The sequence below is a fragment of the Aedes aegypti genome, chromosome 2 (assembly GCF_002204515.2).
Source record: "Aedes aegypti strain LVP_AGWG chromosome 2, AaegL5.0 Primary Assembly, whole genome shotgun sequence".
In the NCBI taxonomy this organism is placed as follows: Eukaryota; Metazoa; Arthropoda; class Insecta; order Diptera; family Culicidae; genus Aedes; species Aedes aegypti.
Genome location: NC_035108.1, coordinates 301,638,564 through 301,665,850, shown reverse-complemented (window position 1 = coordinate 301,665,850; position 27,287 = coordinate 301,638,564). Strand labels below are relative to the sequence as shown.

The following is a 27,287-nucleotide window of genomic DNA, read 5'->3' as shown; positions in this document are numbered from 1 at the left end:
GTTGCACAATTACTACTTGGAGTATAGGTCATAAGTGCCGTTTCAGAACCTTGCAAACTACAATAATAGGTTCTATCAAGTATTGTTTTCTTGGATAACTTCAGAAAACCGTTGACCTTCAAATTTGATGGAATATGTTTGTAAGTCTCCGATAGATATCTGGTTACGCCTATAGATACGAAGGCTTTCACTCAAACAAATGTATGGATAACCGCACACAGTTCTAGATGTCAAAACTTGATAAAACATATTTTATTGAGTCTGTTCGAGCAAAAACTTGTTTTATTGCTCCAGAAAGATTACTGGTTTGGTTAAAGGACCATAAGCTTCGGCTCGAAAGATTTAAATGATAATAATGGCATGTATATACAAAGGTCTTCAATTACAGAAGTTTTTGGACAACCGTAAACAATCATTGATTTCGAAACTAAGTAGCAGACATATGTATACGCGCTTCATATCAAGAGCTTGTGATCAGCTTGCCATGAGCGCACAAAAATATCCGCGTGCTTGAGCACGTGCTATGGTGAGACACATTTTTTTAGACCTCATGTAGCAATGTACTTGCTCAAACAATCACATCTGCACTGGCTCATGCGCCATCTCATGAGAAAATCTCAATGTGACAGCGCATTTGAAACCCGCAGGCAAAAGATTCAAAAGCAAAGAAAAGTGGTTACACACGTATTGACTATTCCACGAATTTTTAGATTCTAGAGAAATTAATCATGTGCGTGATACAATTTGCACACCCACTAACTTAGAAGGCGTATGGTTTTAAAGCTATTGACGTTTCAGAATAATTCAAACCAGTCAAATAAATTGCATGAAAGTTTCTTTATGGTTATGTTTGTTAGAAAGCAATTAGCATTGAGGTAAAAAAGTCTCCATCGTATTGAGAGCTACACACCACTAGCAGACTTATTTTACATTACTCCTTTTGTATGGTCTTTGAAAGCTCAAACGGCCAGTAGCCAGCAGCTGTAAAGTTCATTGGGAAGTTTTTCCTTCGAGAAGATATTGTTTGTTGGATCCAAAAAAATTTAGTCATCAGATCTGTGTCCCCAAGATTCAGTACGTAATCGTTTAGTGGTTCAGCATTCCTGTTAACGGAAGAACTTTTAGCAACTTGATCTACTTCGTTCTCTAACGGTTCACCCAAGTACTCCACGTTGAGAAACGAACTTAACTCGTCATTCTGCACTGGGCACTGTACCATTGTTTCTGGCTCCGATCATTACCATTCATTGACTGAATGAATTTAATCCACCGCACACTGGGGCAGAATCGAAAAAACGCGGAAACAACCTGTAGTTCTTCGGAATGTAGAGATAGACGTTTGATGTCTTCTGCGAAAATGATCCTTCCAATAAGGCCGATGTTTTGACATAAAGTCATATTTCATAGTGTTATTCGCATAAATGACTAAAATGCCATTTCGGCCAAATGGTAGTTTAGGTTATGGTTTCTTCGGCAAAGTTGATCGTTATTTTATGCTGAAAATAATTGGTGAAGACGTCAAATTTGCAACGCCTACTATTTTTTTGAAATATTGACACTTAAAAAAAATGTACTTAAAACCGAAATATTTGAGTTTTGCTTGTATTTTTCAATTAAAATACCATATATCGTCTATGACTATGTGAATAACTAACATAAAGCAGTTCTGGTGAAAAATTGGTGGTTAAAATAAAAATTTGTTTGATTTTTTTTAGTAAAATTCCCAAAAAACAGGAATATTGCGTATAGGCCATTCTTGCGATCGGGCAAGTTCGGGCAGGTGTTTTCATCGCCATCCACTTACAAAAGGTCAGAACATTCATGTCTAATTTTTTCAAGGATATGATATTTAATATATTTTTTCTATGCGATCTGAAAGTATGCTAAGCCTATAAAAAAGTTCAAAATTATTTTACATGACAATGTAACAGTTTTACAGTAAAAACAAAAGTTCAACATAATCATGAACATTCTTGCGGTTTACTTATAGCTAAATGTACTTAATCATTTGCTTTTTACATTGCTTGTATGCTTGCTATTCGCAAAAATGCCCTATGCGTCAAATTTCCAAAGCCTACTATTTTTGAGAAACAAACAAAATTTTGATAGTTCTGACCTTTCGTAAGTGGATGGCGATGAAAAAACCTGCCCGAACTTGCCCGATCGCAAGGATGGCCTATACGCAATATTCCTTTTTTTTAAATTTTACTAAAAAAATCAAACAAAATCGAATTTCTACGATCAAATTTTCACCAGACCTGCTTTATGTTAGTTAATCACATAGTCATAGGCGATATATGGTATTTTAATTGAAAATTTACAAGCAAAACTCAACTATTTCGGTTTTGAGTACATTTTTTTAAAGTGTCAATATTTCAAAAAATAGTAGGCGTTGCAAATATGACGTCTTCAGCAATTATTTTCAGCATAAAATAACGATCAACTTTGCCGAAGAAACCATACACCTAAACTGCCATTTGGCCGAAATGGTATTTGAGTCATTTATTTAACACTAAAAAATATGACTTTATGTCAAAACATCGGCCTTATTGGAAGGATCATTTTCGCAGAAGACATCAAACGTCTATCTCTTCATTCCGAAGAACTACAGGTTGTTTCCGCGTTTTTTCGATTCTGCCTCAGTGTGCACCGGTGGATGAGTCAATTTTTGGCACACAAAATCAAAACAAAGACGAAAAAAGTTAGTATCCAAGTATGCTGCCAAATTAATGTGTGAGGTGTGCAAATGTTCACTGTGCAAAAAAATCTGCACAGTAGTCTAATAAGGGGCAAAATGCTCAATAACTTATTTTACGGATTCCTGTTAAATCTCAACAGCTGAACAGTTCGGTGAAATAAATTAACGGAGTACGGTAAATTTTTACAGCATTCGGTAAAAAATTCCCGTAATCCGTTAAATTCCGACGAAATACGGTGTTTGATTTCACCGAACTGTTCAGCTGTTGAGATTACGGTGAAATTCACCGTAGTGTGTTTAGTGTGTAAACCATGGATTAAACTGCCCGCAATCAGTTTGAAAGGTCTGACATGTCACATTTACATTCAACGCTGTTAGGATTCTAGCACTTGTGTTTATCACCAAAGAAGCATAGTCATAGACCGAAGCCGTATGCTTCCGTGGGGCTATTTTACCAGGCAAACATAACTGCATGGAAGTACTCCTAGTAAGCGCATGTGACGAGCCTCACGAGACGTCTCATGAGACTTGCTCACTAAGATATATTTTGTACCTATATGAATCTCGTGCCTCACATAATCTGTGAGATGCGATATGGAATATCGCATGGCACACTAGCTCATTCAGGTATACATGAGAAATACGACACTCTGCTAAGTAGGACATTTTTATTGAGCCTGTATGGCTATGAATCTTATCCATTAGTAACAGAAACGTTACAAGCTACGCTTGTAGATCTGAAAGTTTCAACTCTAAGGAATTCAATGGTTGCCGGAAAATGTTTAACTAGGTTTACTATAATATAATGAACCCATAAGAGTGTAAACCTTGTTGGTTTATCGTCAAGAGATTACTGGTTACGTTTGTTGCTACGGGAAAAGCATGCAATTCATTCAATCGGTTCTATTGTTTGCCTATGTGCTTTTGAGGGTTAGATTAACACTGATACATTTGCCAGCTACAACTTTGCCGAAGACCGTATTCAAATCGGACGTCTCAGTAATTGGTAATTGACAGCTATTGACAGCATCAGCATTGTACCAACCCTCAAGAGCACGTGGGCAAACACTATGACCGATTGTATGAATTGGTTGTTTTTCCCATAGTAATACCCATCCAAACTTTGAGGGGCTTGTGCAATCTCAGTTTTCATCCACATAAGCTCAAGCTTTCGGAGGATACTCAAAATTTACTATTTAATCGAAAGAGCGGTGTGGAGCAAAATTACTTTTTGAACTACCCTACTGATTACCTCTATGAATATGAATACCTATACTCTAAGGAGTTCATGAGTTCAAGAAGACATTCCTGATGATCTACACGGAGGATATAACCACAAAAATGTTCCCTTGGCTTAGTACAAGTTTCAATGTTTTGAGTATAGTACACTCAACTTAAGAATGTACCAAACTAAAGTTGCGTAATAAAGACTGGAATCGAGAAACAAGAGACACACAAAAATGATCACCAAAAATTCTTTTTAAATCGATGCTTTCAAATTTTCAGGGATTAAATAACTATATATTAGCTATGTTTTGGCATAATTAATTTATTGGATTTTATCCCCCAAGTTGAATGCTCGTACATTTCTCTTAACACTGCTCATGAGATCTTGGGCGAGGCTTTGCCCATATTTCTTACACAATTTCTCCCAGTTTTTCTTCAAAGCTTCATCGGTTTTTAATGTTTTCCCACTTTTCTTCAACTTCTTCTTCATTATCGCCCAACACTTTTCGATCGGACGAAGTTCTGGTGTATTTGGCGGGTGCGCCTCCTTCGAGACCACATTAACGCCCTTTGTTTCGTACCAATCCATTACAGGTTTGGCGAAATGGCACTAAGCGAGATTCGGCCAGAACAGCGTGGAACCACGGTGAGAGCAAAGGAAGGGCAGCAAGCGCTTCTGCAAGCAATCCTCTCGATAAATCTGCCCGTTTATGGTGCCGGTTGTAACGAACGGCTTGCTGTACCGTTCGCACTCGCAGATCACCTGCTACAATAAGTACTTCTTCGCGAGTTTGTCCATCTTTCTCTTCCGGAACTTTTCCGGAATCTCCATGCGGGACGACCGACAAAAAACTCGACACCGGGGATTTGTTTGGTGTCCGCCTCGATGTATGTCTCGTCGTCCTGACCTGACCAGACACTCACGGTACACCTTGCGCGCACGCAATTCGGCCACCATGTTTTGCTTGTCAGTCCGGTTTGGCACCTTCCTGACCTTAAAAACACGTAACGCAGCCCACTTCATCGTTTGCTGGACAAACCACTTCGACGAATTGACCTTTTTGGCCACGTCTCGGGTAAGGGTTATTCTTAAAGTACAGCCTTATATACCGCGCCTTCTTTGGGTGTTCCGTTTTCGATTTTCGGTCGCTTGCAGCGCGCCGCTCGATGGTCTTCGTCTCCTGGAACATCTTCACAACGCGGGACACGGTGGAATGGTGGATTCCAAGCCTTTTGCCGATCCATCTGTGCGACTGACCAGGATTATCGATCATCACGCCCAAGATCCAGTTTGTTGTTTCGAACGTATCTTGAAAACTACTTGACAGAGTCACTCTCTGGCACTCTTCATCGAATCAATTAATTTGTTTTCGTCGTTAACCATCACCAATCACATCTCGCGAGGATATTTCTGAAACTCGTTCACACTACGCGTTCTACGTTTGACTTCTACTGGGCACTTCTGTGCTTGCTGATCAAGCTTTGTCTTCTGCAGCTGTTGCTGAAAATTTGTTTGCTTTCGAGCTCTTTAGTTTGACACGTTGGATGCCGAGGTCGGTCTTATGATATTAGTGATTCGTTACGATCGGTGCTACTCGTCCTTGTACTCGACCGAGGAGTTAGTATACTCCTGCAAACACATCGCTGACGAAGTAGTATCGTATAAAGTGTAAAGTGCCAAAGTCTGTAGACTGCGTGCCCGAATCTATGCATAGGGGGAGATCCCCCAGTGCCGGACAGCACCCAATACCGGACAAAGTCGAAACATTGAGAAATCACGGTCCAATCAAGATGGTGTATTAGTAGAAAAGAAAGCTATTATGTAGACTAATGTTTGCGTAGAATAACACATCCTTGAAATATGCATGCCTTTTTAAAAAAGTAGAAAAGTTTGAAAATCTTTAAAAAATTGACGTATTCTCTTAATTTTGAGCCTATTTAGTAATTATTTTGAATATGAAAAAATACTTTGGATCACGCAAGCATGATCGAACATAATCCTTATTTGATAGCATGAATGTATTTTGTACCATAATTGAACTAAATATGGACAAATTACAATTTTAGATAAGCACCTCCTGTCCCTCAGTTTCGGACAGCTTGATTTGTTATATGATATCTTTGTAATTTTTGCACCAGTGTCTCAAAATACTTTCATATTTCATGGGTTCCGTCGAGCATGGTATCAAACATGCAATAAAATTAAAAAGAATGAACATTCAGAACAACATCGTAAAATGTGCTATTTTTCATCATATATGGAAGAGGTATTTGATAGGCATCTTTCAAACTAAGAAAAACGCAAATTATTCTTGTTAATGTTGCAAATGCATTGAACTGGTAATTATAAACTATTCCTATAGTGTACACATTCAATGATGTTCATATTTGCAGAATTCGAGGCATTTCCAGATCGTGTCCGGTATTGGGTGCCACCTTTCAAGATCGATCAATTTGATACTAAAATACATCATCAAAATGCATTGTCATAATTCGTATTTATATTTTCAAATTTATTTTTGTACACTATAAAAATGATAATATTTATCATAAATGGGTAATACGAGTCCATAAAATCAATATTTTTCGAATTATGAATTTAGTGGCTTAAGTGTCCGGTACTGGGGGATCTCCCCCTATATTTTCGGGAACATCCATGACCTGAGAAGGACTGCGTAAGGGAGAATTTCTGCGTATGTTCTGGTTATCCAAAGGAAAGAGGTAGGGGAAGTGATGGTAAAATGTACATAGAAAAACAAATTTCAATAAATTTTTATCACGCACGGATGATTTAGAGCATAAATCAGAGTGTTCCGGTTGATACGGAGGCCAATTGAAGTGAAATAAGATTTTAGAAAGTCACGTTTAAAAATTAGAACTGGCACATTTACGTTGTTCAGGCACCATTTTCATTTGATTACTTACTTATTTGATCCTTCAAATAAATAAATAACCAATGGTGCCTGAATGACGAAAATATGCATCCTATTTATCAATTCGCAATTTTACGGAATAACAGCTGCATTTATTATTCTATTGGTTACGTAGTATAAGGTTCTTCAATTGCTTCAATAAATCAGCTACATTTTCACTAACTTGTCTCTTGAATTCTTAATTTTAGGTCTTTTGCGCCCTGTTCTCGCTGTTAGTAACGTGTTTAATGCTATTTTTGGATATATCACATATAGCGTTAATGTTTCCCTTCAACTGGGGAAAATTGGTAAGCATGGCATCTCAACTAAGGCCATTTCGTGAAATTAATCACTAGCATCTTTCCAGAATGCATGGATGTACCTGACAATCGGTTTATTATTTCTCGTTGGTTCATCATTGCTAATACACATGGTGTTTTTTGCTGAGGAATTTATGTGGGTGCCAAAGCACACGAAGGACACATTGTTCATATCAGCGGTAAGGATTTGCTTCCGGAATCGGGAAACGATCTCACTCACCATAACCTTCATTTCAGATAATTGGTTACGTTTGCTCCATCGAAGCCGTGATCCTGGCGGCCCTAACGAAATGCCCCTCCCAGTACCGTCACGTGATCGACGACTACAGTGACATGTGCCTGGAGGAGCGCGAACTCAGTCCTATCTGTAGTAACGAGTTAACGAATATCGCCAACAACACTACCGCTGCTACCGATAATAACAACATTAACGCGACCGAGCTAACGAATCATCGGAACTATAATAACAAAACGGAAACGGGTGATAGTGTAACACCAACGTGTAATCAGAAACCATATATACCAGGTGAGTGTAGATGGTTCAGGGGCACACTATTACCACCACATTATTTAGGTATTTGTATCGATTGAAATTGCATCAGCAGTTTCTGGTTGATCTGGGTTCATCTAATTTGCTAATTTTGGAGTTGATATTCCGGAAAAGTTTTCCCGTTTGTTCCTCCCTTCGTCTTTTGGGTGCGTTCATTTATACGGATATTGTTATACCTTTTACTCTTATGGCATGAAATCATCCTCAGATTACAGATTGTGTGGCTGGACTTTCTAACCATTTTCCAGGAGTTCTCAGTAGCACAAAATTTTCGTTCTCCTAATTTGTGAACTGCAAGAGCACAGATGCTGAAAATACTTTTGTTGAAATCTTTTGTTTGGTTCAAAAATTCATTCGAAAATTCTATTTAGAATATCTTAGTGGTTTCTTCTAGTTATTTTGGAAATTATTTCTAAATTTTGGAGTGCGATTGAAGTTTTGTGAAGCAAGTTTAGATTTTTGGCTTTGGCAAGCTGACAAGCCTACAAGGTTCCTTCAAAGAAATAATTCAAATTTTCCCCCGATTTTTGATCATTTATTTATGTTCCCCGTTTTTTCTTATATGGAAACTTACGTGGAATCCACTTGTGTAATCGTTCCATGTTTGTGATAACACAAATTTGTATCATGGGTGCTTCGTCACTGTAAGTGTCGGCATAAGCTCTTATTTCAGTTTTATAAATGTATGAGCTATACGCACATATTATTCTATATATTTGTTGCAATTTCTAAAAATGCCCTTTGAATAGTTCGACATTAAAATTGTCGACATACTGATAGATAGCTTTTTTCGAATTGAGGCTTTATGAATCGCATCACTTACCAAGGTGAATCCTGATCATGTAGCTAATGAACCTTCCCACTAACAAAACTACTTTCCATGAAAACCAAGGAAATGCAGAGGTGATCTCGGTCTTTAGTAACAATGGACGTCACACTAACATTCCTTTCCCTCCCAGATGGCCGTGGGCAAGTGGTCAGCGATGTTATTGACATTACTAAGTTTGGAGTCTTCGAAATTGTACATTGAAGATGGCATGCTACTCCCAAGCTCCTTTTGTTGATACTATGTGGGATTTTGATTCCGGTTAACCACGGAGTAGCAACTACGAATTGTACGGTCATCAATGCTTATGCTTATGTTTTGAAATTTTTCCAGAAATTGCTGGGATTCAACCATAAATTTCACCAATAACACAGCGTTACAAAAATGACATTTTTGCGTGTCTCATGGATCAAATTATGTGTCTCGAGTAGATTTGGGGTTGCTGAATCTGATGCTGTTTTCATAAATGTTCCAGCACGTCACAATTTTGAGCTACACGTCGCCAAAGTTATATAAAACATTGGTTTCATAGATGTTTACATGAAATTTTAAGTATGATTCATATGATTTTTTTAGTGATCTCATCTACCAAGCATGCAAAACAGAGCTTCAACTTTTATAAAAGATATAATTTTATTTGAATTGTGCGATTATATTTTGATTAAACCGACTTTTTCAACACGCTTGCAGTCTCCATACATAATTCTTCGTTTCTCTTATATGGTAAAATACAATACATTTTTTAACAATCAAAACATAAACTTTAAACATACTTAATATTATGAACTTTGTTGATAAGCATTTTTAACACATAAACTTTGAATTATGTGGTAAATTAAGCAAATAAATAGCCATACAAGCTGGTGAACTTGCATGCAAGTTGGTTAAAATCGTCAAATTATGCTATCACATTAGCTAATATCTCAAAAACTAGACGTGCTATGATATTTTTGAAAATGGCAGTGGATTCAGCAACCTTAAATTAAGTAAATAGCGGTATTTTGGTGCATGAAACGAAATCGTGTGCCGCAGTGTAATTCCTCTGGAAATTTATCCACAGATTTAATCACAAATTCCTTCGAGAAAAATCCCTAAGGCATACCTTCAGATATACATCCAGACATTTTTCCAGAGATTCCCTCAAAGATTCTTTTCTAAATTATTCATAATTTCCTCCACTGATTCCTTTAAAGATCGATTCAAAAGATTCCTCAAGTTATTTTAAGATTGCTTTAGGAATTCTTCTAGGAGTTATTTCCAAGGACTCCATCACGCATTACTCCAGGAATCATATAATGAATTCTTTCAGGAACTATGGCAACTTCTGATCCCTGGAGGAACTACTGATGAAATCCCTAGAATAACTAATGATGAAAACTTAGGGGAACTGCTGAGGCAATCTTGATGAATTTCCTAAAAGAACTCCTGATGCAATCCCCAGAAGTACTCTTGGTGTAATCCGTAGAAAACCTTTTGATGTAATTCCTGGAGAAGAGAGAATCTCTAAAGGAACTTCTAATGGAATCTCTAGAAGTACTCCTCATGGAATCCCTACAGGAACTCCTGTAAAAAACCCTTTCCTGATAAGATTCCTGATGAAGAACCTGATGGAATCCCTTATGAACTCCTTATAAAATCTATAAAATAGATATTGATGCAATTTCATTAGAAACTCCTGATAAATATAATCTATGGGGGAATTCCAGGTGGAATCTTTGAAGAAACTCCTGATGGAATTCGTATAGGGACTTTTGATTGAATTGCTATAGGGACTCTTGATGAAGTTCCCAGAAGAATTTCTGATAGAATCCCTAGAGATACAAATGATGGAATCCATATATGAACTCCTATTGGAATCCCTAGAAGAACTCCTAACAGAATTTTCTAGAGAAACTCCAGATGGAATCTCTTAAGGAACTTCTGATGGAATGATGGAATTGTACCAACCGGATCCGAAGCGAACACCATCTTTGCAGAATTGCTGTCCGGCATTCTTGCAACATGCCCTGCCCATCGTATCCTTCCATCTTTGGCCACCTTCTGGATACAGGGTTCGCCGTAGAGTTGGGCGAGCTCGAGGTTCATCCTTCGCCGCCACACACCGCTTTCCTGCACACCGCCAAAGCACCCGACGTGCGAAGACTCCAAGTGCTTGCAAGTCCTCCTCGAGCATCGTCCACGTCTTATGCCCGTAGAGGACTACCGGCCTTATGAGCGTTTTGTACATGGTACATTTGGTGCGGGCGTGAATCTTTTTTGAACGCAGCTTCTTCTGGAGGCCATAGTCGGTCCGACTTCCACTGATGATGCGCCTCCGTATTTCACGGCTAACGTTATTGTCAGCCGTCAGCAAGGATCCAAAGTAGACAAACTCGTCGATCACCTCGAACGTATCCCCGTCTATCGTAACACTGCCACCTAGACAAGCTCTGTCGCGCTCGGCATCACCAGCTAGCATGTACTTTGTCTTGGTCGCATTCACTACCAGTCCAACTTTTGCAGCCTCGCGTTTCAGGCGGGTCTGCAAACTTTTCAAATGTTCGGCCGACAATGTCCATATTATCCACGAAGCAAACAAATTGACTGGATCTCATTAAAATCGTACCCCGGCTGTTAAGCCCGGCTCTCCGCATAACACCTTCTAGCACAATATTGAACAACAGGCACGGTCCATCACCTTGTCGTAGTCCCCGGCGGGATCCAAATGAACTGGAATGTTCGCCTGAAACCTTCACACAATTTGGCACACCTTCCATCGTCGCTCTTATCAGTCTCGTGAGCTTCCCGGGAAAGCTGTTCTCGTCCATGATATTCCATAGCTCTACGCGGTCGATACTATCGTATGCCGCCTTGAAATCGACGATAAGGTGATGCATTAGGACCTAGTATTGACGACATTTTTGGAGGATTTGCCGTACAGTATGGCCCATAAAAAAATGCGAAAATTGTTTGAACGTGAATATAGCATTCACAAGCGATATTTTCATTGTTTTTGATAGTGAATGTAATTTCTGATTATTGTAGTATATTCTGAGACAACTTCACTATGAAGGACTATTTTTGTCATATTTTTCTTACTGTTCTAAATAATGTAATAAAGCAAATAAATTCAAAGGTTTTGTCCGCCCAAAGCTAGAAACAGCGTCTGATTGTCGTATACTCTGGTGATAAACTTTCCGCCTTCGTAAATCACACTTTATTGTTGAAACTTTTAGTTTGTTTGGTATCAGAGGATGGAGGAGTTCTTAGAGAACGTGTTTTTCATGATCACAATAAAATATTTTGCCAGGGTCATAGTTTTGAGGGCATTTGCGTCTTATAGGTTTGATATGCCTTTATTTTTTGTTAAGGTTGAATAAAAAATATATACGGAGGCCTATAACAGATTTTTGAGGATGAAATTTGTTCCTTCGGTTAGAGACAACTTATATCAATACTAGCTCATAGGTTTTGAGCAAAACGGAGCCGCTTATCACACTTATATGAAGGTTCAATCGAAGCTTTCCAAAATGAGCCGTTTTTACGAAACTATGTTTAAGTCTCCATTTACCCAAGTATGAACCAATTCAATCATTTGATATGGGCGTTTGTTGGAGACAAGGTCTGTGAAGAATCTCACGCCATCGTTGATATTTTAGAAGCTTTCATCACACAGATATTGAACTCGACGTCCGCATAATAAAATTTGAAGGTATGCTTCCAATTCCTCTCTGGTAAGGTGAAAGTAACAGATAAAAATCATGTCCAAAGCGAAAAACTGAGTCTAAATAGATTAAACAATACAAGTAATGAATAATATTTAGGGAAAGTGTACCAGTTATGGACATAGTGGTTCCCTATTTGGCCATATGCGAAATCCAGATAGCTTTCACATTTTTAATCTTTTTGAATGTTTTAACATCAAGATATATCCTATATCTTACTGCTAAAATACAAAAAAACTTTCCAAAATGTTGAGACATTCAAATTATCACGTATGGCGAAATAGGGAACCACTATGGCCATAACTGGTACACCTACCCTATGTTTCATTCACATTTTCTATGTAAAAACTACCGTAACACCTGATATGACGATTTTCGCATATTTTTATGGGCCATACTGTACAGTAAAGATCTGGTCCGTTGTCGATCGGCCGTCAACGAAGCCGGCTTGATAACTTCCCACGAACTCGTTTACTACAGGACGGAAGATAGTCTGGGATAGTACTGTGTAGGCCGCATTTAGAATGGTGATTGCTCGAAAATTCTCACAATCTAACTTGTCGCCTTTCTTGTAGATGGGATATATTACTCCTTCCTTCCACTCATCTGGTAGCTGTTCTGTTTCCCAAATTGTGCTTATCAGCCGGGCCCATCTTTATGAGTTCAGCTCCGATACAATCCTTTCTTCTTCTTCTTTCTGGCATTACGTCCCCACTAGGTCAGAGCCTGCATCTCAGCTTAGTGTTCTTATGAGCACTTCTACAGTTATTAACTGAGAGCTTACTATGCCAATGACCATTTTTGCATGTGTATATCGTGTGGCAGGTACGAAGATACTCTATGCCCTGGGAAGTCGAGAAAATTTCCAAACCGAAAAGATCCTCGACCAGTGGGATTCGAACCCATGACCCTCAGCTTGGTCTTGCTGAATAGCTGTGCGTTTACCGCTATGGCTATCTGGGCCCCCCATACTATCCTATCCAGCAGCTTTATTGTTCTTGAGTTGATGAATGGCATCCTTAACCTCCCTCAAAGTGGGGGCTAGTTGGTTTCCATCGCCAGCAGTACTTACGAATGCATTTCCTCCGTTGTCCCGTTCTTCATTGCCTGTGCTCTCAGTGCCATTCAGGTGTTTGTCTAAGTGTTGCTTCCACCTTTCGATCACCTCATGTTCGTCGAAATGCTCCTATCCTTATCCCTGCACATGTCGGCTCGCGGCACGAAGCCGTTGCGGGATGTGTTGAGCTTCTGATAAAACTTACTTGTTTCTTGAGACCGGTACAGCTGTTCCATCTCCTCGCACTCCGTCTCCTCCAGGTGGCTTCTTTTTTCTTCCGAAAGAAACGGGTCTGCTGTTGCCGCTTCTGTCTATAACGTTCCACGTTCTGTCGGGTCCCTTGCTGTAGTATGACCGCCCGCACTGCATTCGTCTCCTCCAGAATCTGCCTACATTCCTCGTCGAACCAATCGTTCCGTCGACTCTGTCCCATGTTACTAGATAGCACTTTAATTCGCTTTCCGTGCTAATTTTGGGCTATAATGGAGCTGACATGCCCTATATTAGCCGTATAACAGTCCTATAAGTCCAAAAAGGCGAATTAGCGGACTAGTGGTTACTTGGGGACCCACGTACCCGACGTTGCTCTCAGCTGCATTGTTGATGGCTGCCTCCACTGTTCTCCAGCAGTCCTCAAGAGGGGCTTCATCCAGCTCACCCTTTTCCGGTAAAGCAACCTCGAGGTGCTGCGCGTACGCATTGGCGACATTCATCGATAATGTCGGAGAAGACCCGTCATCAATTAGAACGTGGTCGATTTGCGATTATGTCTGCTGTGATGATCTCCAGGTGTATCGGTATGGAAGGCTGCATCTACTTCCAGGTGCTACGAATGGCCATATTCTTGGAGGCGGCGAAATCAATTAGTCGTAAGCCGTTTTTGTTTGTCAGCTGGTGGGCGCTGAACTTTCCAATATTCGGTCCGAACTCTTTCTTCTGGCCAACCTGAGCGGTCGTATTCACGTTCAAGCTGCGCGTAAAAAGCGTCTTTGTCATCATCAGTGCTTCCGGAGTGAGGACTGTGCACGTTTATAATGCTGAAATTGAAGAACCGGCCTTTGAGCCTCAACTTGCACATTCTCTCATTGATCGGCCACCACCCGATCGCGCGCCTCTGCATATCACCCATCGCTATAAAAGCTGTTCCCAGCTCGTGTGTGTTGCCGTAGCTCTAGATGGTATGGTTGCCTCTAAACGTTCGCACCATTGGTCTTTTCCAGCACACTTCCTGCAACGCTACGATGCTGAAGCCGCGGTCCTTCAGCACGTCGGCGAGTATGCGCATGCTTCCGATGAAGTTGAGAGATTCACAGTTCCACGTATCGAGCTTCCATTCGCTAGTCCCTTTACGTCGCTGTGCTTTTCGCCGATTGTCCCGGTTCGTATTCTTTAGTTGATTATTTGTTGCTTGATTTTTTTACGGCTGGCTTGCAGGGCCTGACACCAACTCCCTAGATTTCCGGAGGACCATTCACCCTAAATGCTCGGAGGACCATAGTGCGCAAGCTTAGAGTCTTTCTCTGGGACTCGGACGATGATTAGCTGCCCCTAACATGGGGAAGAGACGTTATTGTGAGCCGCTCCTTACATGGAGTGCAGAATTGATCCTTCGACCTTGACGCTTGCTCCTGTGGGGGCGGGCGATGAGGGCAGGATCAAACATGTCGCGCGTCCGCGAGTAGTAAAATGAAAATGCGCCGCGGATCGTTAGTAGTGATAGATTTATTGATCGCGTCGCTTGCTCTTGTGTGAGCGATTTATGAACACTTGTTCGGCGTACAACGCGATTATCGAATTATATCGTGAATCCGATTAGACGTGGTTATATCATGGATCACATCACAAACCACTGGTGACTCCCAAATCTTTACCTTATCCCACTAACCCAACCACCTGGTGGAATCAAGAAAGAAATTACTGATGATATCAATGATGATATAGGGGCCCAGATAGCCGTAGCGGTTAACGCGCAGTTGTTCAGCATAACCATGCTGAGGGTCGTGGGTTCGAATCCCGCTGGTCGAGGGTCTTTTCGTAAAGGAAATTTTCTCGGATAATTTTCTCCAAATTTTCTCCAGGGCATTATCTTTGTACCTGCCAAACGATATACACATGGTCAATCGACAAAGAAAGCTCTCAGTTAATAACTGTGGAAGTGCTCATAAGAACACTAAGCTGAGAAGCAGGCTTTGTCCCAGTTGGGACGTAACGCCAGAAAGAAGAAGAAAAAGATCAATGAAAGAATTTTGGTAGAATTCCTAAACAAATTTTCGATACATTATCTGGTTAAGTTCCAGGTGAAATCCCTAATGAAATCCCTGTAGAAATTCCTGGTACAATCTCTTGAAGAATTTTTGATCGAATCATAGGTAGAACTGTTGGTGGTTTCTGTGTAATTCTGGAGGAAAATTTTGAGGAATTTTTCAAAGAATCCCTAGTGGATTTGCTATAGAAATTGTTTAAAGATTGTGTAGAAAACGCTAGTGAAATATATAGAAACAACTCAATCGTGCACATTTCCTTCATCACCATGGCGTCGACGCTGCGTAAATTCACGCATTTTAACTTGCCCCGCATCTGTCTAGCTGACGTCGGCGTTCGTGCAACATCCAAAGAGACAGTACGATCAGTTCGCTAAACATTTGGCTTTGCCCACTGGTGGTTTGAGTTAAATAAAACTCATTTGATTTTGGCCGACCGATTCGCCAATAGTTTACCCCTCCGCAAAAAATATTCAAATCGTGACAACTTTTTTGTTTTTCAATATTGTTGGACCATGTTTAAACAAGATCTCAAAAATCTCTTCTTCGTAGTTTTAGAATCTGTGGGCTGCAGTATGCCTTTGTGTACCTCTACGCGAATGACATTTTCGTATGCCGTATTAAAAGCGTTGAAAAGATGATGCGTTGGATCTTTGTATTCATAACATGTTTTATGGACTCTGTAGAGTGAAACATTGGTCCGTTGTCGATTGGTCGTCAACGAAGCTGGCTTGTTAGTTTCTCATGAACTACTACAAGCGACACACGAGAAATGATTACAGGGTTGGTGGTCCTATGGCTATCGCTACTGCTTCATATGCAGAAGGTCATGGGGCTCGTCCCTTTCCTCGTACTTTGTAGTTGTATCTTTCACTGGCTTCTATCTTCCACTCTTAATATATTACAGTCGATCTAACACAGCTCAAGGTATTTGCTAGAACTAGAGTCGGACAAAAAAAAAAACCGTTTCCCTAGGCTTCCATTCTTTCATCATTATATTTAGCACGCTTTTCCTTACGCCTGATACATAGGCAGTCTGTTAACCAAACAGCAAGCCTCTCTGCCATGAATTTACCACCCCTAAATCTTCCCGCATAAACTGGCGTAGATGCAGGGGTATATCCAGTCTACTGTGGGAAGTCAGTATAATGCATCATCAATTCATCCCCCTTCCCCATATTGGTTTGCATTCTGACGGGGCAGGCGTCATTGTTGCTAGGCATTGTTAGAAAAAAATAGAAGATCGATCACCAGCACTTATACACTGAGGGTACCTGTTAGTCCCAAGATGTCATCTGGTTGATTCCTTGTGTAAGTGCAGCTGATATGGCGATACTGGAGTTGCAACCACGCGCGACCAATCAAGCTCAAGTTCAAGCAAGTTAGGGGTCGTCCATAAATGACGTAGCTTTTTAGGGGGGAGGGGGGTCTTCACGAATTTATGACGATGTGTGACGAGGGGGAGGGAGGGGTCTCAGCTAGTGGACGTAGCATTTTGAATCACTTCGGTAAAATTAGAGGCGATGAAAAAATGACATACAATTATTATTTTTTATCAAACTATTTTTTTTGTGTGACTTAGAAAGTTGGATTATTTAATGATGATTCAGCTTCAAAACATGCATATGACAAGATTGAAAAAAATAAGATATTTCATATTTTCTTGATGAATGCAATCCAACAGATTTTTTTCAAAGCTTCAAATAATTATGTAAACATTATATTATATGGATGTCTAACTAAATTAATTTATAAATAAACACATTAAAAGTTAAAAAAAATAAATTAAGGCGAAGTAGGCCATCATTGAAATTTGTACGCGTCGTTAATGATTATTGCTAATTCATCTCACGATTTCGAATCAAAGAAAATCAGTTGGAACATAGCTGAAAAAGTATCAGCATACTTTATGCTTTAACGACTTGGAAAACTTTGTTTTAGTTCTATTTATATTTTCGGTTAGAGTTCAGTTTCAGTTTTCAAATATTACATTAAAACAAGATATTTATTTCGTGAATTGTGCTTTCAATGTTGCAGGAGAACTTGACCCAATCAACTCATCGATTTGTTTCGATATATCAATGCTCTTGATGGAATAGCATGGACAACAGATTCGAGTGTTATCCAAATTGTTCTATCATTCAATTTTCTTAATAATTCGATAATTCGAAGAAAGTTTATTACTTTACAGTGCAGTGTGCGTCATTGCTTTGTTGATCGTGTTTGATTCAATCGCTCTTGTTTCCGCAAAAATCGATCGTTTTTCTGCTGCTTCGATATTGTTTTGCTCATCATTCTGCTCCGCTTTTCCTTGTGCTTCAAGTGCAATAAGTAGTGGATTTTCACATCAACTAGCTGCTGATCATTCCCTGTTTCTTTTTTTCACTCCGAAGAGAAACCTAAACAACGATCGAACAACACCGGTGCTGCCATTTCTGATTATCTAGATATTTACACCGAACTACGCCGACCGCCTCAACACTCGCAGTGCATTTGCCATCTAGTCGTGATATTGTGAACTACCGTGGAAGATAGACGCTAGGGTTCACGAAACTTCAAAATGAGAAACCAATGCACGGCATGCAATGTTTTTTTTTTTTTTTGTAATTTCTTTATTAGTATCATTCCAAACATTACATTCATTTCTTATATCTAGGTGTTCTGTGTTATTTGACAACACTATCATCCTAATTTGGTAAAACAAATTTAAGATTTAATTAACATTTTGTTAACAACATATTACATTTCATTTGCCGTAGCAGTTCAGTTTTTTTTACAGGTGAGTTGATTTCACCTGCTTATAAGAGAAAAAAAAATGTTTTTTAATATACTTAACCTAACTTAACCTAAACATATAACGCATTAATCGTGGCAATAGAAGATTGTAACGATTTTTGCCTGAAATTATTAATGATTGTATTTGACATTTGTTCCAATGTTTCAACATTGGATATTCTATGTAACTCATTGGTACTATACCAGGGAGGAAGCCTCAGAATCATTTTCAAAATTTTATTTTGAATTCTCTGCAGAGCTTTCTTCCTGGTATTACAACAGCTAGTCCATATTGGTACAGCATACAACATGGCTGGCCTGAAAATTTGTTTGAATATCAACAGCTTGTTCTTAAGACAAAGTTTTGATTTTCTATTAATAAGGGGATAAAGACATTTTACATATTTATTACATTTGGCTTGAATGCCCTCAATGTGATTTTTGAAAGTTAAATTCTTATCTAGCATGAGCCCTAGATACTTAACTTCATCTGACCAATTTATTGGAACCCCTCTCATCGTGACAACATGTCTACTTGAAGGTTTCAAATAAAGAGCTTTTGGTTTATGTGGGAATATTATTAGTTGAGTTTTGGAAGCATTAGGAGAAATCTTCCATTTTTGCAAGTATGAAGAAAAAATATCCAAACTTTTTTGCAATCGACTACAGATGACACGCAGGCTTCGTCCTTTGGCGGAGAGGCCTGTGTCATCCGCAAACAAAGATTTTTGACATTCCTGAGGTAACTCAGGTAAGTCAGATGTGAAAATATTGTATAATATTGGTCCCAAAATGCTGCCTTGAGGAACTCCAGCTCTTACAGGAAGTCTTTCAGATCTGGAGTTCTGATAATTAACCTGAAGTGTACGATTTGACAGATAACTTTGAATTATTCTAACAATGTATGTTGGAAAATTAAAGTTTTTCAATTTTACAATCAAACCTTCATGCCAAACACTGTCGAATGCTTTTTCTATGTCTAGAAGAGCAAGACCAGTAGAATAGCCTTCAGATTTGTTGGAACGGATCAAATTTGTTACACGTAAAAGTTGATGAGTGGTCGAATGTCCATGGCGGAATCCGAACTGTTCATTGGCAAAAATTGAATTTTCGTTGATGTGGGCTATCATTCTGTTCAAAATAACCTTTTCAAAAAGTTTACTGATGGAGGAAAGCAAACTGATTGGACGATAGCTAGAAGCTTCTGCAGGATTTTTGTCTGGTTTTAAAATTGGAACAACCTTAGCATTTTTCCATTTGTCAGGAAAATATGCTAATTGAAAACATTTGTTAAATATATCAACTAAAAATGATAAGCTACTTTCTGGAAGTTTCTTGATGAGGATGTAGAAAATTCCATCATCGCCAGGAGCTTTCATGTTTTTGAATTTTTTAATAATAGTTCTCACTTCTTCCAAATCAGTCTCCCAGGCATTTTCGAAAACGTTCTCTTGATTGAGAATATTTTCTAACTCCTGAGTAACTTCATTTCAATTGGACTAGTAAGTCCTAAATTAAAATTGTGCGCACTTTCAAACTGCATAGCAAGTTTTTGAGCTTTTTCGCAATTAGTTAGTAATAATTTGTTTTCCTCTTTCAATGCCGGTATTGGCTTCTGAGGTTTTTTCAAGATTTTCGATAATTTCCAAAAGGGCTTAGAGCCAGGGTCCAATTGAGAAATTTTATTTTCAAAATTTTTGTTTCTCAATTGAGCAAAACGTTTCTTGATTTCTTTCTGCAAATCCTGCCATATAATTTTCATAGCAGGATCGCGAGTGCGTTGAAATTGCCTTCTCCTCACGTTTTTAAGACGGATCAAGAGTTTAAGATCATCGTCTATAATCACGGATTCAAATTTTACTTCACATTTTGGAATTGCAATGCTCCGGGCTTCAACAATGGAATTTGTCAAAGTTTCAAGAGCATTGTCAATATCAAGTTTAGTTTCTAAAGAAATGTTAACATCAAGATTGGAGTCAACATACGTTTTATATATATTCCAGTCGGCTCGTAAATAATTGAAAGTGGAGCTGATAGGATTGAGAATCGCTTCTTGGGATATTTGAAATGTAACAGGGACATGATCAGAATCAAAATCAGCATGAGTAATCAGTTGGCTACAAAGATGACTAGAGTCGGTTAAGACCAAATCAATCGTAGATGGATTTCTAGAAGAGGAAAAACATGTGGGGCTATCAGGGTATTGAATTGAGAAATATCCTGAAGAGCACTCATCAAATAAAATTCTGCCGTTGGAATTACTTTGAGAATTATTCCATGACCGATGTTTGGCATTAAAGTCACCAATGACAAAAAATTTTGACTTATTGCGAGTCAATTTACGCAAGTCAGTTTGGAGCAAATTAACTTGCTCACCAGAGCATTGAAAAGGCAAATAGGCAGCTATGAAAGTATATTTACCAAACTGTGTTTCAACAGAAACACCTAAAGTTTCAAAAACTTTAGTTTCAAATGATGAAAACAGTTGATGTTTTATACGCCTATGAATGATGATTGCAACTCCCCCACATGCCCCATCAAGTCGATCATTACGATAAACAAAAAAGTTAGGATCTCTTTTGAGTTTAGATCCAGGTTTTAAATACGTTTCGGTAATAACTGCTATATGCACGTTATTAACCGTAAGAAAATTAAACAGCTCGTCCTCTTTACCATTCAGAGAACGAGCATTCCAATTTAAAATATTTATATTATTATTTGGATCCATTAGAAAAACGTAATCCAATAACAATTTGATTAGTAAATTTTACACCTACTTGGACTGCTTCAGTCATAGTGGTGGCTTTGAACATTGCATCAATCATTAGATTCAATTGTTCAGTTAGAAAATTAAAATCAGAGGCAGACATGTCATGTGATTTCCCATTGGAATTTTCGGTAGACGAAGAAGCGGAGTTACCTGTGGCGGTAGGGTTTTTTCCATTTGATTTGAAACTAGTAGAATGGGTACCCATGGATCGAACAGGGGAGGAGTTCGAATTTCCTGCTACGATATCGGCAAAGGATTTACCGTGGGTAGATACATTCGAAATAGAAAGATTCGAATGGCTACCCGACGGATTAAAATTAGTTTGTGACTGAGCATGATTATGATCTTCCTGATGGGTATGATTCATGATCAAGCGATCGTTAACTGAAAAATGAGCATTGTTCGATACTCTACCAGGCAAATTCCGGAAACGACCGTTATCGTAACGGATATTATCTTTCATCTGCCTGGCACGAGCCTCAATGACCTTTTTTCGTGAAGGACAATTCCAAAAATTGGACTTATGGTTAGCCCCGCAATTACAACATATGAATTTGGTGGTATCTTCCTTCACTGGACAGACGTCTTTGGCGTGAGAAGAACCTCCGCAAATCATGCATTTAGCATCCATGCGACAATTTTTTGTACCATGACCCCACTTTTGGCACCGACGGCACTGAGTGGGGTTCTGGTAATTTCCTCCAGGTTTCTGGAAATGTTCCCATGTCACACGGACATCAAACAAAAGTTTTGCTTTTTCTAAAGCTTTCATATTATTTAGTTCTTTTTTGTTAAAGTGAACTAAATAAAATTCTTGAGAAAGCCCTTTCCGAACAATGCCAGATTGGGTTCTCTTTTTCATAATGATTACTTGGACTGGGGAAAATCCAAGTAAATCATTTATTCCATTTTTGATCTCTTCAGGTGATTTATAGTCACTTGAGAGACCTTTCAAGACAACTTTGAACAAACGTTCAGTTTTGTCGTCATAAGTAAAAAATTTGTGCTTCTTCTCTTCAAGATGTTTGAGAAGAAGCTCACGATCTTTAAGAGTTTCCGGCAAAACGCGACAGTCTCCTTTCTTTGCGATTTGGAAGGAAACCTTGATTCCCCTAATGGAGTTCAAGATCTCCTGCCTAAATCCCCCAAATTCGGAACAACTGACCACGATAGGCGGCACTCTTTGCTTCCTCACTTGAATCAAAGAGCCTGGGCTAGAGGCTGCTTCGATTTGGTGTTCGGAAAATTTGTCTAGAGCATCGAACTGATTGCTCATTTCGATACAATTATTCATTTCACCCTTGGAAGAAACTTCGCATTCCGGGGAAGCGTCCTTTCTTCCATTCTTGCCACATGTAGTGACGGTTTTAAAACCCACTTTTTTGGAAGGAAGTAGTGAATTCAGAGATTCACCCTTCCTTTTGTTTGTTGTTGATACCATGTTTAATTAATAAACGAAAGAAGACGTGACCTTCGAAAGGTTTTTTCCCAAGACGGTGTCCAAGAAGGATTACCACCGCTAGCTTTCGCCAACGGGTCCAACGAAAAATCGAAGGCACGGGTCCAAACAAGGATCGTAAAGGGATCAATAGTAGAAAAAATAGTACTGAAAAGTACTGTTTTAGTAGCACTGAAAAGTACCGTTTTTAATTTTAGCACTGAAAAGTACTGTTTTTGTAGCACTGAAAAGTACTGTTTTATTGCTTTAGGTAGTTTTTAAGAAAACTTCCAAGAGCAGAGAGAATTCGTGTACGCACAGCACGAAGGTACGATGCGCACTGAACGGCATGCAATGTTGAAATTACTGCAGAAGACATAGTTGTAAGCTGCGAAGGATTTTGCGAACAATTCCGATACTTCCATGCGAAATGCGTTGGACTATCCTATGATGAAGGATGTGCCTGCCTGCATGAAAATATATTTTGGATGTGCGATACCTGCAAAGATGTCATCGCAAAGGGTCGTTGTCGGGAGGCAATGAAAGAGGTGAACAATTTCGCCATGATAACGGAATTAAATTCAATTAAAAGTGAATTGAATCGAATCAGCCAAACGGTCTTGAAAATTGAAGGAAATTTCACTGATCCGAATGAGTCTTCGAAATTACAATGTAGCCAGGAGCTTACCGGGAATACTTCTCCATTGTCGTCTACTAAGCTTGATGCAATAGTTGAAAATCACAGCCCCTCTACAGATGATAATCTGCAATTGTACGTAACAAATATTGCAAACGATGTATCTGATGATGAGGTTAAAGATATGGTGTGCGAGTCCATAGGTGCAAGAGAAGTATTGGGCATCAAACGTTTAGTTGCATATGGGACGAATATTGCAACGTTGGACTACGTTTCGTATAAAGTGACCGTCGACGCACAATTCCGGAGTACTGCAACGAAAAGTTCAAGCTGGCCCGATGGAGTAAGATGTCGCGAATTTCGAAGCTATACTCGAAGAGCTTGGAGACCGTCAACTGCTCAACAATAGATCTGAATAATTTTCATTGTGTTCCAAACTAACTGTATGAATGTTTTGACTGTTAGCATTACTTCTGTTGAATATGTTTTGATGACTCACGTTGTTTTATTTACGTTTTTAATATCGTTTCAAATTCTGTATCATGTCTCGTTGAATCAATATTGTTTATGTTAATTTAAGTTAATTAGAAGTAGTCTGTACGAACCAATCGAAGACGAAATCAAATAAATAAATAAATAGTTTATTTAATTGTTTCATTATAGGCTGTGTAAGATTATTTCAGTATGGGGAACGATAATGAAGTTTAGCTGAAATATTAATATAGATGAATTATTTCTATAATAATCGCTAAGATTTTCTAAACATTCCAAATATTAATAATATTGTTATCTTTTCTATATCTGGCCACTGATTGCTCAATGGATTTGAATTTGGGTAATAGTGACGAACATCCATTTCAAATTATGATATATTGTTGATCATCTTCATTGAAATCTATTTCCTAATATCGAATAACTAAAAAAACAATCCTCTAATAATATAACAAAATTTCTTCTCGACATATTATAAAATCTATTGTACACGTTACTGTAAGCTCCAATCATTTTTTTTTATATTTTCAGCTGTAAACTTATTTTAATGGTAGCAACAGCAAAAATAAAACAAATTAGCTAACAACTTAGACAGGAAAAAGTTTATTCAAAACTATTTGCCAAATTACTTTTGAGCGCTTCTGTATATCAAATTATTATTCGTTAGATTATCCTGACGTTTCAGTCAGTAATTAATATCAAACTTTGTATTGAACTTTTGAATTATTTTTTTTTGTTTTAACCCAATTGCTAAGGAAAACAAATAAAAAGAAGATAGGGGGGATACTTGAAATGCTACGTATTTTCCAAGGGGGGTATCAGCATTTGTGACGAAATGCTACGAGGGGGGAGGGGGATGTAAAAAATCAGTGAAAAAATGCTACGTCATTTATGGACGGCCCTTTACTAGTGGCAGATGACGAATGATTATCTGACTGGGATAACATTTTGTAAACTGCATTTGGAATGTAAGCAAGGTCATTCGGTCCAGACAAATGGATAGCCTTACTAGCTGCTTTATTATTCTCAAGCTATTGACTGGCATTCCTAACCTTCCTCAAATGGGGAGCTGACTAGTTCCCATTGTCCACACTACAGTTGTAGACATTTTCTCTGTTGACCTTTGCTCTCTGCACCATTCGGGTATTCATCGAAGTGCGGCTTCCACCTTCCAGTAGATACACATCAAACGTATTATCGTGGTATTTTTCAAGTGCATTTCAAACCCTTTTGGCCAGTTTAAATTACGCAGTGAATGAATTTCCATTTATATGCCATTTATCTTCCATTGCAGTGAAACGTCCCGACCAATCGTATAATCAGCGTCCTACCTTAGGTAATATGCAGAAATCGAATCACCGCAACCGTCAGGGTTACCACTACCAACCAATTGCCTCAACCTCACGGCAAAGTCCCACGTTTGTCCTGGACGACGACGCCATTCCGGGACCGTCGAACCGATCCCTCGACTACTCCAGCGCGTGATAATTAGAGGAGCTGTTCTTCTTGTTTTGCCCCCTATACACCACATCCTGGACTTGGCTTGCCAACACCCCACAGAAGACGAAGAAGTACTAGCGTAGCAAGTTCACAGAGGGTCTACCATCACTTTTTCTCCATCGCAGCGGTGCAAGCGATACAAAGAAACGTTCATAGGATTATATAGCGTGTACGACCATATTTATTCGACCTTTTCTTCTCTACCGAACGGAACTAGTAATCATCAGTACCTTTCGGGACGGCTATACCGGTAACTCAACTGATCATAACAAGTAACATCAATGCAGTAGTACGTAGGTCACATTACCTTAAGGGGTTAGGTTTAAGCGGATTTTCCAGTTACGTTCTTTGATCCACTAGTTTCTTTTTTCGCAAGCGGTTCAAGGTAGTTACGGAAGGTGTTTCTGGGATCTGGATCCTGAATCTAGACTTTTGTATGTGAGGTAATTTGCATACATTGGTTCAGTTTTCGTGTAAAAGTGTAAAAGAAGTTTGATATGGGGAAGAATATGAAAGCAAACCAGAGACAACAATACAAGATATGAATTATATTAATTTAGCAAGAAGAAGATTTCGTACAGTAATAGATGGAAGAGTTAAAAGTAATAATGGTAGGCAGAATGAAGAACACGTTTTGGATAACCAGTTGTATGAAATTGAAGCCTGAAGTGCGAAGAAAATACTTCAAAGTGTATAATTTCGTAACGCATTTACATTAACTAGAAGCAGCAAACTAGGTGATTGGTTTTATGGTGGAAAAAAGGTGATTAAAAAGTTGTAGAAAACCATCATGAACAAAAAGGATTTCCGCTGTAAACGAGGTTTAAACAGTCACACAGGCTATGTAGTAACAGCAAACCGAATAAGATGGGTGTGAAACGATGACACATCCTAACGAGATTCGAAGAGAGAAGAACTAGGTGAAGTGTTGTGAGAATATTATTGTCATTTACCAATCTACTAAGACGAAGAGTTTATATTTGTTTAACTCATTAACATATCATATTGTTTCGAGGAAAGATCTTCAGTCTTTCAGATCTTATTTTCCATAAATATATCTGTATAATCAGGTTTAAATCACTATTTACTTGCACAGTGGGCAAAAGTGGCAAACAATTTATTTACAATTTCGATAGTAGAACCATTGGTTTATCTTATGCCCATTACCTTGCAGTATCAGTTCCATTTTGGGAATGCTCCCGAATAGCAAAGCTAGTTCTGGGCAAGTACTTTCAGCAGTATGTTTTTCGCAAAATGCTGCTTAGCCCTATCCGTAGCGTATAGAAAATCAGTTTAGAGTTGTTCGATGGCAAAGATCTGTATTTTTCTCCTATATTCAATCCTATATCATAGCTACGTGTACAACAGCATAGGTGAGACCTGCTTAAATACTTTTCGACTTACGACATTATAACATACGCCACATCCGTCCCAGTGCAAATATTTTATAGGAATTTTCAAATTTAGTTGAATCTTTCATCTACATTAAAATCTCTCTGTAGAGCGAGAGCCAAGGTACGCAACTGAGTCAGTTTTTTGGAATATTTATCTTATCTGCCGTCCATATAGTAAAGAAAAAGGCGTAACCCGAACTCAACCGATATTATTGGAGAAAACTCTAGAGAAGAATAGTAAAAGGATAGGACAGAACAGAAGCCGAGAGATCCGCCCACTATTTTTCGACACTGTTAGAAGAATCCGTTTTGTAGAAAGCGCGTCACGCACAACGATCGGTTGGACAATAAAGAATTTTACGTTTCCACGATCGCATTTGTATCATACACACAAACACTCACATACATTTGTTGCAATATCACCATAGTTCAGGCTTCATCATCGATCATCCTCCATCACCAAACATGATAAATACCATCCAAGGACAATAAATAAATTGGTTGAACTTGAAATACTGCGATGCTTCACATGCCCACTGTGCCCTTTTGATTAGTGCAATAGAAGTAACAGTAGCTTGATTTCAACTTTCTATGGACATGAGTAAATTTAAAGATCAACACCTGATTTTCCCTAGCATTACTGAATCAAACCGCACCGGTATTAATGAGGTCCCTACTAATTACAGTTTCTACCTGTTCTAACGGAGAGTATTATTTTTACTGTAT

The 27,287-nt window shown here is 38.8% G+C and overlaps 1 protein-coding gene across 3 annotated transcripts in view; it reads left to right on the top strand.

Annotated features, from left to right (window-relative positions):
• The window catches only part of LOC5575679, a 66,313-nt gene extending 39,375 nt beyond the window's left edge, over window positions 1-26,938 (top strand). For all 3 annotated transcript variants that reach the window (XM_001655755.2, XM_021845533.1, XM_021845532.1), the window contains exons 5-8: window positions 7,047-7,145; window positions 7,205-7,336; window positions 7,395-7,683; window positions 24,962-26,938. In XM_001655755.2, the coding sequence (XP_001655805.1) occupies window positions 7,047-7,145; window positions 7,205-7,336; window positions 7,395-7,683; window positions 24,962-25,152 (711 nt within the window). In that variant the 3' untranslated portion in view covers window positions 25,153-26,938. The remainder of the gene's footprint in view (window positions 1-7,046; window positions 7,146-7,204; window positions 7,337-7,394; window positions 7,684-24,961) is intronic.
• The last annotated feature ends 349 nt before the right edge of the window (window positions 26,939-27,287 follow it).